This window comes from Somniosus microcephalus, chromosome 8 (assembly GCF_052327205.1).
Source record: "Somniosus microcephalus isolate GS21.2 chromosome 8, FLI_Smic_1.0, whole genome shotgun sequence".
Classification (NCBI taxonomy): domain Eukaryota; kingdom Metazoa; phylum Chordata; class Chondrichthyes; order Squaliformes; family Somniosidae; genus Somniosus; species Somniosus microcephalus.
In genome coordinates, this window is record NC_140994.1 from 247061209 (window position 1) to 247073630 (window position 12422).

Consider the following 12422-nt stretch of genomic DNA (forward strand, 5'->3'; position numbering starts at 1 on the left):
CGCTGGCTGGCTAGGCCTGCATTTAGTGCCCATCCCTAATTGCCCTTGAGAAGATGGTGGTGAGCTGCATTCTTGAACCGCTGCAGTCCATATGGTGTAGTTACACCCACAATGCTGTTAGGAAGGGAGTTCCAGGATTTTGGCCCAGCAACAGTGAAGGAACAGCGATACAGGTTCAAGTCAGGATGGTGTGTGGCTTGGAGGGGAACTTGTAGGTGGTGATGTTCCCATACGTCTGCTGCCCTTGTCCTTCTAAGTGGTAGAGGTCGCGGGTTTGGAAGGTGCTGTTGAAGGAGCTTTGGCGAGTTGCTGCAGTGCATCTTGTAGATGGTACACACTGCAGCCACAGTGCGCCGGTGGTGGAGGGAGTGAATGTTGAAGGTGGATGGAGTGCCAATCAAGCGGGCTGCTTTATCGTGAATGGTATCAAGCTTCTTGAGTGTTGTTGGAGCTGCATGCATCCAGGCAAGTGGAGAGTATTCCATCACACTCCTGACTTGTGCCTTGTAGATGGTGGAAAGGCTTTGGGGAGTCAGGAGGTGAGACACTCACCGCAGAATTCCCTGCCTCTGGCCTGCGCTTGTAGCCACAGTAATTATATGGCTGGTCCAGTTCAGTTTCTGATCAATGGTAACCACCAGGATGTTGATAGTGGGGGATTCAGCGATGGTAATGCCATTGAATGTCAAGGGGAGATGGTTAGAGTCTCGCTTGTTGGAGATGGTCATTGCCTGGCACTTGTGTGGTGCGAATGTTACTTGCCACTTGTCAGCCCAAGTCTGAATGTTGTCCAGGTCTTGCTGCATATGGACACGGACTGCGTCAGTATCTGACGAGTCTCGAATGGTGCTGAACAGTGTGCAATCATCAGCGAACACCCCCACTTCTGACCTTATGCTGGAGGGAAGGTCATTGATGAAACAGCTGAAGGTGGTTGGGCCTAGGACACTGCCCTGAGTGATGTCATGTGATTGGGATGAATGACCTCGAACAACCACAGCCAACTTCCTTTGTGCTAGGTATGATTCCAACCAATGGAGAGTTTTCCCCTTGATTCCCATTGACTTCAGTTTTGCTAGGGCTCCTTGATGCCACACTCGATCAAATGCTGCCTTGATGTCAAGGGCAGTCACTCTCACCTCACCTCTTGAGTTCAGCTCTTTTGTCCATGTTTGGACCAAGGCTGTAATGAGGTCAGGAGCTGAGTGGCCCTGGCGGAACCCAAACTGGGCGTCAGTTAGCAGGTTATTGCTGAGTAAGTGCCGCTTGATAGCACTGTCGATGACACCTTCCATCACTTTGCTGATGATTGAGAGTAGACTGATGGGACGGTAATTGGCCGGGTCGGATTTGTCCTGCTTTTTGTCGACAGGACATACTTGGGCAATTTTCCACATTGCCGGGCAGATGCCAGTGTTGTAGCTGTACTGGAACAGCTTGGCTAGGGGCGCAGCTAGTTCTGGAGCACAAGTCTTCAGTACTATTGCCGGAATGTTGTCAGGGCCCATAGCCTTTGCAGTATCCAGTATCTTCAGCCATTTCTTGACATCACGTGGAGTGAATTGAATGGGCTGAAGACTGGCATCTGTGATGCTGGGGACCTCAGGAGGAGGCCGAGATGGATCATCCACTCGGCACTTCTGGCTGAAGATAGTTGCAAATGCTTCAGCCTTGTCTTTTGCACTCACGTGCTGGGCTCCACCATCATTGAGGATGGGGATATTTTTGGAGCCTCCTCCTCCTGTTAACTGTTTAATTGTCCACCACCACTCACGACTGGATGTGGCAGGACTGCAGAGCTTTGATTTGATCTGATGGTTGTGAGATCGCTTAGCTCTGTCTATCGCATGTTGCTTCCGTTGTTTGGCATGCAAGTAGTCCTGTGTTGTAGCCTCACTAGGTTGACACCTCATTTTTCGGTATGCCTGGTGATGTTCCCGGCATGCTCTCCTGCACTCTTCGTTAAACCAGGGTTGATCTCCCGGCTTGATGGTAATGGTAGAGTGAGGGATATGCCGGGCCATGAGGTTACAGATTGTGGTTGAATATAATTCTGCTGCTGCTGATGGCCCACAGCGCCTCATGGATGCCCAGTTTTGAGTTGCCAGATCTGTTCGAAATCTGTCCCATTTAGCACGGTGTAGTGCCACACAACACGGTGGAGGGTATCCTCAACATGAAGACGGGACTTTGTCTCCACAAGGACTGTGCGGTGGTCACTTCCACCAATGCTGTCATGGACAGATGCATCTGCAACAGGTAGATTGGTGAGGACGAGATCAAGTAGGTTTTTCCCTCACCACTTGTCGCAGACCCAGTCTGGCAGCTTTGTCCTTTAGGACTCGGCCAGCTCGGTCAGTTGTGGTGCTACCGAGCCACTCTTGGTGATGGACATTGAAGTCCCCCACCCAGAGGACATTTTGTGCTTCTTCCATTTGGTGTTTAACATGAAGGAGTACTGATTCATCAGCTGAGGGAGGATGGTAGGTGGTAATTAGCAGGAGGTTTCCTTGCCCATGTTTGACTTGATGTCATGAGACCGCATGGGGTCCTGAGTCAATGTTGAGGACTCCCAGGGCTACTCCCTCCCGACTGTATACCACGGTGCCACCACCTCTGGTGGGTCTGTCCTGCCGTTGGGACAGGACATACCCAGGGATGGTGATGGTGGTGTATGGGACGTTGGTTGTAAGGTATGATTCGGTAATTATGACTATGTCAGGCTGTTGCTTGACCAGTCTGTGGGACAGCTCTCCCAATTTTGACACAAGCCCCCAGATGTTGGTAAGGAGGACTTTGCAGGGTCGACAGGGCTGGGTTTGCCGTTGTCGTTGTCGTTTCAGGTGCCGAGGTCGATACCGGGTGGTCCGTCCGGTTTTATTCTTATTCGTAGCGGTTGTTTACAACTGAGTGGCTTGCTAGGCCATTTCAGAGGGCATTAAGAGTCAACCACATTGCTGTGGGTCTGGAGTCACATATCGGCCAGACCAGGTAAGGACAGCAGATTTCCTTCCCTAAAGGGCATTAGTGAACCAGATGGGTTTTTGCAACAATCGACAATCAACAATGGTATCATGGTCACCATTACTAAGACTAACATTTAATTCCAGAATTAAATTGAATTGAATTTAAATTCCACCAGCTGCCGTGGTGGGATTTGAACCCATATCCTCAGAGCATTTGACTGAGCTTCTGGCTTACATAGTCTAGTGACATAACCACTACGCCACCGCCTCCCCATTCTATCTATCTATCAATCTATCTATATTCATTTATCCATTAACGTATCTATTGTCTGTCTGTCTATCTAACTTGCTACGTAGCTGGCATTCCATATTTGGGCATCACCATTCTGTGACACACAGTCACGCCTGCAGCTGCAGACTTCTACCACTAGTCGGAGCTTCATGAGGTCCAGAAGCGGCAGATCCCCATATCGATACCCACAGCTTCACCAATGCACTCTGAGGGGAAATTTGCTTTCTCCTGTCTTTCCACAGACAAAACAGAATATCCACGAGTATTTAAAAAAAAACACACAGAAACACATTTGGCAATATTTCTCGGGCTCATTAATCATGATGTATATATCTCTGTCCCCTTGACAGCACTGCATGGGCAATTTGAGTGATTGTGATAGAAGTTTAAAACATGGGATTAATTGAACTGCTAATTCTTGGCATTAATGCTATTTATTTGTGATACAATTTAGCACCATGGCTGTTACCAACCTAGTTACACATAGGCATATGTATAAACACATGTGCAAACATATATACACGCACACACATACAAACTCTTAGGCCGCGATTTCGCCAACCGTTCCGAGTCCGGTGCGACTGGTGTGGTGGTGGCTTCAAACCTCGCTCCAGTCTTCATCCCGTCTCCTCCAAGTGATTTTGCCCTGATTGGGCTTCTTAAGCCTGCTCTGCGAGGTGCCAAGCCAATTAAAAGGAAGCTGGTCTGATGACGTCATCTGATGATGCGTCATCAGCCGGTTTCCTTAAAGGGACCACGGCCACATTCATTTTGACAGTTCTGCGGTCAGTGTTCTACAGCATTGAGGTGCTGCAAACACTGACAAGCACTGCACAAAGGTGCACGGCTGCACCCAGGCTTTCCCATGACTCCCTCCATATGCTCATGGAGGGAGTCACAGCACACAGGGAGGTTCTCTTCCCTTCCAATGGGTGGAAGAGACCTCCGCAGGACACCAACACAGCCTGGTTACACAGTGCACAGGAGGGCACAAGCAGGGATGTTGTCAGGATGACCAGGCTGCAGTGGCACAAACGTTTCAATGATCTCAGTAGATCACAAAACGTTACTGCAAAGCCACACTCAACCTCATCCTGCTCTGCCACTCATCACATCCCCATCACTCAGCCTTCCCTACCCTACTCCTGCACATCCTTACTCACACCAACTTACCTTGCACCTCCACCCATCCCTCTCTATCTACATTATCACTTCCCCATCTCACTAGCCACCCCTCACACTCTCCCTCATCCTTGTCCAATCATTCAAACTAACAACACACAAGGGTAGGCACTTGTGTGCTTTAGTCAATGTTTGTGTAAGCATTGAAAGCTTTATTTTCCTTCTTGGACAGATTTGTGTGCACCTCTGGAAGTGTCTTAGTGAGTTTCAGTGAATGGTGAGATATAACTCCGCCCCCCCCCACCCCCAGTTGTGATTAGTGTGAAAGGAATGGCTTGGGCATTGTAGGGATGCTTTATGGTGTTGGTGTGGGGTGGTGCCAACCCGGCGCATCATGTGGCAGTCAGGGTGTACAGCGTCAAGTGAAGTAAATCTGGCCATGGTGAGGCCATCGCTGGCCTCCCGGGCAACAATGTTATCAGGTGCTGATGCCCTGTGTCCTGTGCAGCATCAGGTGTTTGCGGAGAAGGTTGGTGTTGTTGTTGGTGCTGCTGGTGTGCCTGGTGATGCTGGTGTTGGGGCTGATCGTGGTGGGATCCTGAGGACCAAGGTGAGATTTTTTCAAGGGCACCGATGTTGCTGGAATAGATGGCAGCTGAAGTTGAGATGTCAGAAGCGATCTGTCAATGGTGAGAGAGCTTGCTCCAAGGAGGTGACAGTGGATACAGAGTTTACTCCAAACACTTCCAAACTGCATACAGCTCAAAAGTGTCTTCAAAATCCTGAAGGCTCAAGCTTCTGACATTGGAAAGTGAACAGCTGTGAAATGGTAGCTTTTATACCACTTTTGCAGCTGCCACCTATTCACAGCAATGGAGAGACATAGAGAACCCAACACACTTACCTGACATGATACCCGAGCGATGGGAGCCTCATGGAAAAGTTGGAAAAATGGCTAGATGGTGGTAAAATGCTGTTCAACTACCTTTAAAAACCCTCTTAATTATCTCAATTGGCTGACATGCCGCTTAGTGCCGGGTCTGGAAAGCGCAGGCAGACCCCGGCACTTGGGAAACTGACACGGAGGCGGGTTCAGAGCGGGATCCCGACCGCCAATCAAAATTTTAGATTTTGACAGCGGACCCGCCTCCGAACCCGCCCTCTGAGCGCCGGCAAAATTCCGGCCATAGCGATAGATGGGCCAGAGGGGGCAGTGACGGGACTTTGTTTCAGGCTAGTTCTAACCTGTTTTTGTATCCAACGGCGTTGTAAATGAAAGGGCAGTAGTGATCAAAGTGTGCCACACAGCGATTTGTAACAGAACAGTGCTCAGATCGAAGTGGTCGGAGGAGCTGACAGGAGTGACACAGGTTCTTTGCCACCAGTCGGTCTGAATCCAGTTTATTCTCAATGACCTGAAACACAAGCAGAATCAGGCCGTCAGATATCGATATGCTGCGCTGGCAGAATTATAACCTCACCCGCCCTCCCCTCCTCTCCTGAAGGCATTGACTCATACTGAAACATGGTTCCCCTCCATTATCTTGCCCAAATGACCATTAGTGAAGGTTGGCAAACTACCCGTTGGATGTGGCCAATCTCATCCTGACCAGATGCCCACACTTGTGCAGGCAACACTGGAAAGCAATCTGGGACGAGAAGCTTCTCCAGTCCCCCACCCCCCTACTCCATATAAAGACTCTGAGGCCTGCTTGCTGCCAACCTGACTGAGATCAGCAAAGATCTACTGGGGACTGAACCTAGGAACCCTCCTCATCCATATGGGCCAATTCCATCCCCAGGCAATGCATCTGCTCAGCTATAATGGGAGTTCCCAATTTGCTTTTTAATTAAATGGATACGAGGTCTTTTGATGCTGGTAGCAATTTCCGTGCTAAACACTGGCCCTAATCTGTCAAAAACTATGTCAAAGAGTGTAAAATTGTGATTGGACGTGAAATTCTCAGAGCCAGGATCAGGTTGGAGAGGGGAAATGAATCTGTGGCTGAATGAACAGAGATTTCTGTTACGTGCTTGCAGCATTATTTCAAATACTGCCAGTGATAGCTTTCTCCTGTCTGTCAACTGGTCTTAATCCTTTATTCTTTGTGAATTTCAAACCGCTGTTCCAAGTTAATGGAATTTCAGCAGATAGTTCCAATATCTTGGTCTTACTATATTGCTTCTTTTGAAGGGAGATGCTTTTTCTCCCTCGCCCACTTGGAGTTGTCACAGATAAAGTGAGACTTGTTTGTTTTAAGTTACTGTGTGCTGTTCTCAATGACCCACTTATCAATATTGTGTCAGTATCATCATTCAAGATACAAGAATCACCCAGGCTGATTAGCAAAAGAAATTCATTATATTTCATACCAGAATCTAAACTAAAATAGATAGAGGCCCCGAAAATCTGCAGCCATTCTGATTGCTGGAATGGCTGGAAACTAGGCCATGACCAAGATTCGCTGGGTCCCAACCATGTGCTGATATTTTGGCAATGGCCTGTTGGGGGCGGTGCCTCTATCTGCCTCCATGTCGGAGTTCCCACATCCTGAGCCTCCATTGGAGCCCAGTGTGGCCAGTCGACGGAGAAATCCTTGGCTGACAGGGGTAGAAGTGGATCTCTTCCTTGCGGAGGTCAAATTCTAGATCAAGATTTGGATCCTGAAGAGGAGGGAACTTTCTTTAAAAATTACTTTTCAATGTGGCACCCTTGCCTGGGGCCTGTTTCTGAAGGGGGGATGGCCTGACACCCCACCATAACCTGGACACCTGTGCTGGAGTTTCCAGCTTGTTTTATATGACAGACGACCAAGATACGCCCTAGTGGAATGGGTGTCCGCCATTGGGCTCATTCAAATGCACAGTAGATAGATTTCTTTCAGAAAATAACATCCTGGGATACAATACATGAGTAATTTGAGTCTTGACATGTGGTAAGTGTAGCATGCTTGGGAGGGACAGGTAACCTTTGGCCTCTGGCTTCCCAAAACTTTCCAGCACTGGGGTTTTCCTCGCCTCATGTCTGGGTCTGTTGCAAACTCATTGATAGAGGTTGACTGCCATTATCGTTGCACCATGTGACGGTAGAAGGATGGTAGAAGGCAAACTAGTTGGACCTTGGTCTTTCTTCGTCCAGCATTTTTATGTTCCTATTTAATTAGGAAACCTGCCCCCAGAGCCCAGAAACGTGACTCAGGTGAGCAGCAGAGGTTGCTGGCAGATGCTCTCCTGCTGTTACTGTCAGGAACTCCACAGGCCTGTGGGTTTTCAGGGCCATGATCCTGAGGCTTGGCTGCATTTTTATATATCCTTCCAAAGTGGGATCTAATGCCACTTCACAGAAGGTTTGGCCTTTGGAAAGTCTTATTGGGCCAGAATTTGCTGTCAACATAACAGCAAGACTGATGGCGCACACCATTATTTATGGGTAAATGGTTCGGCAACTTCAGGAGAGGAGCAGATGCGTGGTTAAATGGGAATATGAAAGACTGCTGTGGAGTTGCACCACTCCGCCGTTAGCTTCACAGCGAGGGCATCTCACCCTCAGCTTCCCTGTTTCTTTTTAGGGATTTGCTGTATTTGCTCATTACTTGCCCGTTAAACTCGCTACAGAAAGTTAGGTCGTTTCATTTCAAGTGTAAGTACCCTTTTAATGATGTGATAAATATTAATGACCGCCAATTAACCTCTCTGGCACCGAAAATTAAATATTACAAGTGTGGAGTCTCATTCCTTCACATTTTTTTTTAATTTGTGGGTTGGGGGAGATTTTAAAAATGACAAATATTAAATTTAGTTTTTATTTTCTTACTTTTCCTTTCTGCCTCTTTTTTCTCTCTCTCTCTTAATCCAATCTCTCTTTATTTCTCTTTCTGTACCTGATTTGACATTGAATTCACCCCCTTTAATTCACCCTCCTTCTCAGTCCTTCCTGTGTTTATTTCCCAATCCTTAAATCTCATTGGCCATGGGCATGCCCTGTTGGTTACTCTGTTCACTCAGGTCCTAGATGCCCTGCTTCCCTTGCTACTCTGTAATTAGCTCACACTTTCAGCAACTTAGGGAGTAAACATTTTTTGAAGAACATAAGAAATAGGAGCAAGAGTAGGCCATTTGGCCCCTTGAGCCTGCTCTGCCATTCAATAAGATCATGGCTGATCTTCTACCTCAAGTCTACTTTCCTGCACTATCCCCATATCCCTTGGTTCCCTTAATATCCAATAATCTATCGATCTCTGTCTTGAATATACTCAACGGCCGAGCCTCCACAGCCCTCTGGGGTAGAGAATTCCAAAGATTCCCCACCCTCTGAGTGAAGAACTTTCTCCTCATCTCAGTCCTAAATGGCTGACCCCTTATTTTGAGACTGTGACCCCTGGTTCTAGACGCCCCAGCCAGGGGAAACATCTTCCCTGCATCTGCCCTGTCAAGCCCTGTAAGAATTTTGTATGTTTCAATGAGATCACCTCTCATTCTTCTAAACGCTCGAGAATATAGGCCTAGTCTACTCAATCTCTCCTCATAGGTCACTCCCCCCATCCCAATCCAGGTCGCTGAAGGGTGCAAGAACAAGAGTAACCAACGGCAGACGCCATTAGATGCCCTGCTACATCAAAATCTGGCCCATTCAATTTAAGTATTGGAGTAACTTTCATCTTATTTAACCCTAACGTTCTGCCTGGCCTCCTTCTTATCCTAATTATTCAGTCTGAAGAGTTTGGTCACTCTTGCTTTTGTTGAAGTTGGCTGGAAGGTCTCTCTCACCTGCCTCATGACATGGTTATACCGGTCTGTGTATCGCACCAGGTTGCCTGGGTCTGATAGTGAGGCATTCAGGTAGTAAAACCACATGGCAAGGTTACTGAGAATAAAGAGTGTGTGATAGCCCAAGTGTTCCTTCCAGCCCATCGACGCAGCCTGCAAAAAAAAATAATTAACAGCTGGTCAGCACCGAAAATGATATAGCTTAAACTTGAGTGGGAGGAGTCAGTGCAGACCAGTGAGGCAATTAGTGCTCCTGTGAAAAGTACCTCACATTCTTTCTGGCTTTGTACATAGAAACAGGCCATTAGAAACATAGAAGATAGGAGCAGGAGTAGGCCATTCGGCCCTTCGAGCCTGCTCCGCCATTCAATGAGATCATGGCTGATCATCCAAATTCAGTACCCTGTCCCTGCCTTCTCCCCATATCCCTTGATCCCTTTAGCCTTAAGAAATATATCCAACTCTTTCTTGAATATATTTAATGAACTGGCCTCCACCGCCCTCTGTGGCAGAGAATTCCACAGGTTCACCACTCTCTGGGTGAAGAAATTCCTCCTCATTTCAGTCCTAAATGGCTTACCCCTTATCCTTAGACTATGACCCCTGGTTCTGGACTCCCCGGCCATCAGAAACATCCTTCCTGCACCATCAGATCCACACAAGCCTCCTCCTACCCTTCTTCATTTAACTCCATCAACATATCCCTCTCGTCCTTTCTTCTTCATGCGTTTATCTGGCTTCCTCTAAGATGCATCTATGCTATTCGCCTCAGCCACTCACTGTGGTAGTGAGTTCCACATTCTAACTGCTGAGTAAAGACGTTTCTCTTGAATCCCCGATTAGATTTATTAGTGACTATCTTGCTAAGCCACTTCAGAGGGCAATTAAGCGTCAACTACATTGGTGAGGGACTGAAGCCACAGGTAGGCTAGACCGGATAAGGACTGCAGGTTTCATTCGTGAACCAGTTGGGGTTTTATGGCTATCTGACAGCTTCATGGTCACTTTTACTGATGCCAGGTTTTTAATTTCCAGTTTTTTTCATAAAACTCAATTCAAATTCTCAAATTGTCATGGTGGGATTTGTACTCACACTCCCTAGATTAATAGTCCAGTAAGATAATCACTGCAGTGCTGCACTCTCCGTGAAGGTCTATGCCACGAGCTTGAATTCATTAACTCGATCCTGGTATCGCCCTAACTTTGTAGACAGTATTTGTTAATAAGAACCAAATTTAGGTAGAATAATTCATAGTGTTTGACTAAAGTCTAATCTGTTAGGAGAAATTGGACAACAAGGGGCATGATTTAACGAATCAATCAGCTGACTTGCTGCTACAGTTTTTTTAGAAAAGTGTTGTCTCTCGATGGTTTCAAAGTGATTCCAATTAATGAACCTTGTTCTCTATAAATTGCAAGGTGTATATTTTTCAATATTTTTGCACAGTTGTGTGTCCTGAGGTTAAACTAACAGCAATAATCTTCTGACTGGTTTTAAAGTAATACCTTTTCCCTACCATATTCACTTCATTTGGCAGATTAAACTCACAGAATCATAGAAGGAGACCATTCAGCCCATCGTGTCAGTGCTGGAAACTCTGATAATATTTTTGCAGGTCACAACAATTAACATATTTATATACAAGGAAATAGAAATAGAAATATGAAGCACTACTGGTAAAATACTAGAAAGAACAATATAATATACATGGGCAGATTTTACTGTTTAAAAGGTTTTCTTTGATATAAAAAGAGATTAAATGCTTGAACTGCAAATTCCATCTGTTTTTGTCATCTTCTGGTACTGGGGTCATGTGATACAGATAATGAACCCAGACACAGAGAATGGAGTGGAGTGTTCAGTCTAGAAACCAGAGATATGAGTAAGATATGATTGAACTGAAGCAAGCATTCTCTTTTAAACCTCCAGACTCGACTATTCCAATGCACTCCTGGCCGTCCTCCCACCTTCCACCCTCCGTAAACGGGAGCTCCTCCAAAACTCTGCTGCCTATATCCTGGCTCGCAGCAAATCCCGTTCACCCATCACCCTGTGCTCGCTGACCTGCGTTGGCTCCCGGTCCGGCAACACCACGACTTGAGAACTCTCATCTTTGTCTTCAAATCCCTCCATGGCTTTGCCCCTCCCTATCTCTGTAACCTCCTCCAGCCCTACAACCCTTCGGGAACTCCGCGTTCCTCCAATTCTGGTCTCTTGTGCATCCCCGAATTCCTTCGCTCCACCATTGGCGGCCGTGCCTTCAGCTGCCTCGGCCCTGAGCTCTGGAATTCCCTCCCTAAACCTCTCCGACTCTCTACCTCCCTCTCCTCCTTTAAGACGCTCCTTAAAACCTACCTCTTTGACTAAACTTTTGGTCACCTGTCCTAACATCTCCTTATGTGTCTCGGTGTCCCATTTAGTCTGATAATCACCCCTGTGAAGAGCCGTGGGACGTCTAACTACATTAAAGGTGCTATATAAATGCACAAAAGGTCATCGGCCTGAAACGTTAACTCTGTTTCTCTCTCCACAGATGCTGCCTGACCTGCTGAGTATTTCCAGCATTTTCTGTCTATATAAATACAAGTTGTTGTTAATTTTTCTGAAGTCAGATTATCTGGTGAACTTCAAGATATTACATTCAAATGTCATCTACAATATATAAAATAAAAAAACAGCAAGCATGTGTGGAGTCTGACAAGAATCCAACGCCTCAATCTGCAGGAAACTAGAATGGTGTCGACTAAGATGCAAACCTCATCAACAAGTTTTCAGACAAACAAGTCAGTTAGCTGAGATGCGGTCTGAAATTGACAATGGGCCCGCCATTAGCTCCTTCAGATTATAGGAAACATCTGTTATTTACATTGATGCCGACATTAGCAATTTAAATCAGTGACCAAATTGATTCAAGTTCAAAAGATGCCATCTGCTCATTTAATAAAACAAATGAAATCGGGCAAAATTCCAAAACTGCGATACTCAGCAAGAGCAACCTGGTTCCCATCCACACCATGTTGTTCAATGGAATATGAATGGAACGCTAAAAAGAATTTTAAAAAGTCTTGCTTGTCACTTTAAGGCTAATTGTCGTATTTCATGCTGCTAGTAGGGAGCACTTGCTCACCAAGAGTAGATATAGGGAATTCTGCTGTTTGCTGCATATGTTTTTTTCTGACAGGTGTCAGCCTTGGCTCAGTGGTAAAACTCTCACCTCCCAGTCGGAGGCCGTGGGTTCAAGAGCACATGCTCTAGGCTGATACTTTGGAGCAGT

The 12422-nt window shown here is 46.6% G+C and overlaps 1 protein-coding gene across 1 annotated transcript in view; it reads right to left on the reverse strand.

Moving 5' to 3' along the window:
• LOC147114258 (palmitoyltransferase ZDHHC12-B-like) overlaps nt 1–12422 on the reverse strand; it is a 44889-nt gene that overhangs the window by 17668 nt on the left and 14799 nt on the right. The window contains exons 3-4 of the mRNA XM_085994067.1: nt 9148–9300; nt 5626–5795 (exon numbers count right to left, since the gene is read on the reverse strand). Coding sequence (XP_085850193.1) covers nt 5626–5795; nt 9148–9300 — 323 coding nt within the window. The remainder of the gene's footprint in view (nt 1–5625; nt 5796–9147; nt 9301–12422) is intronic.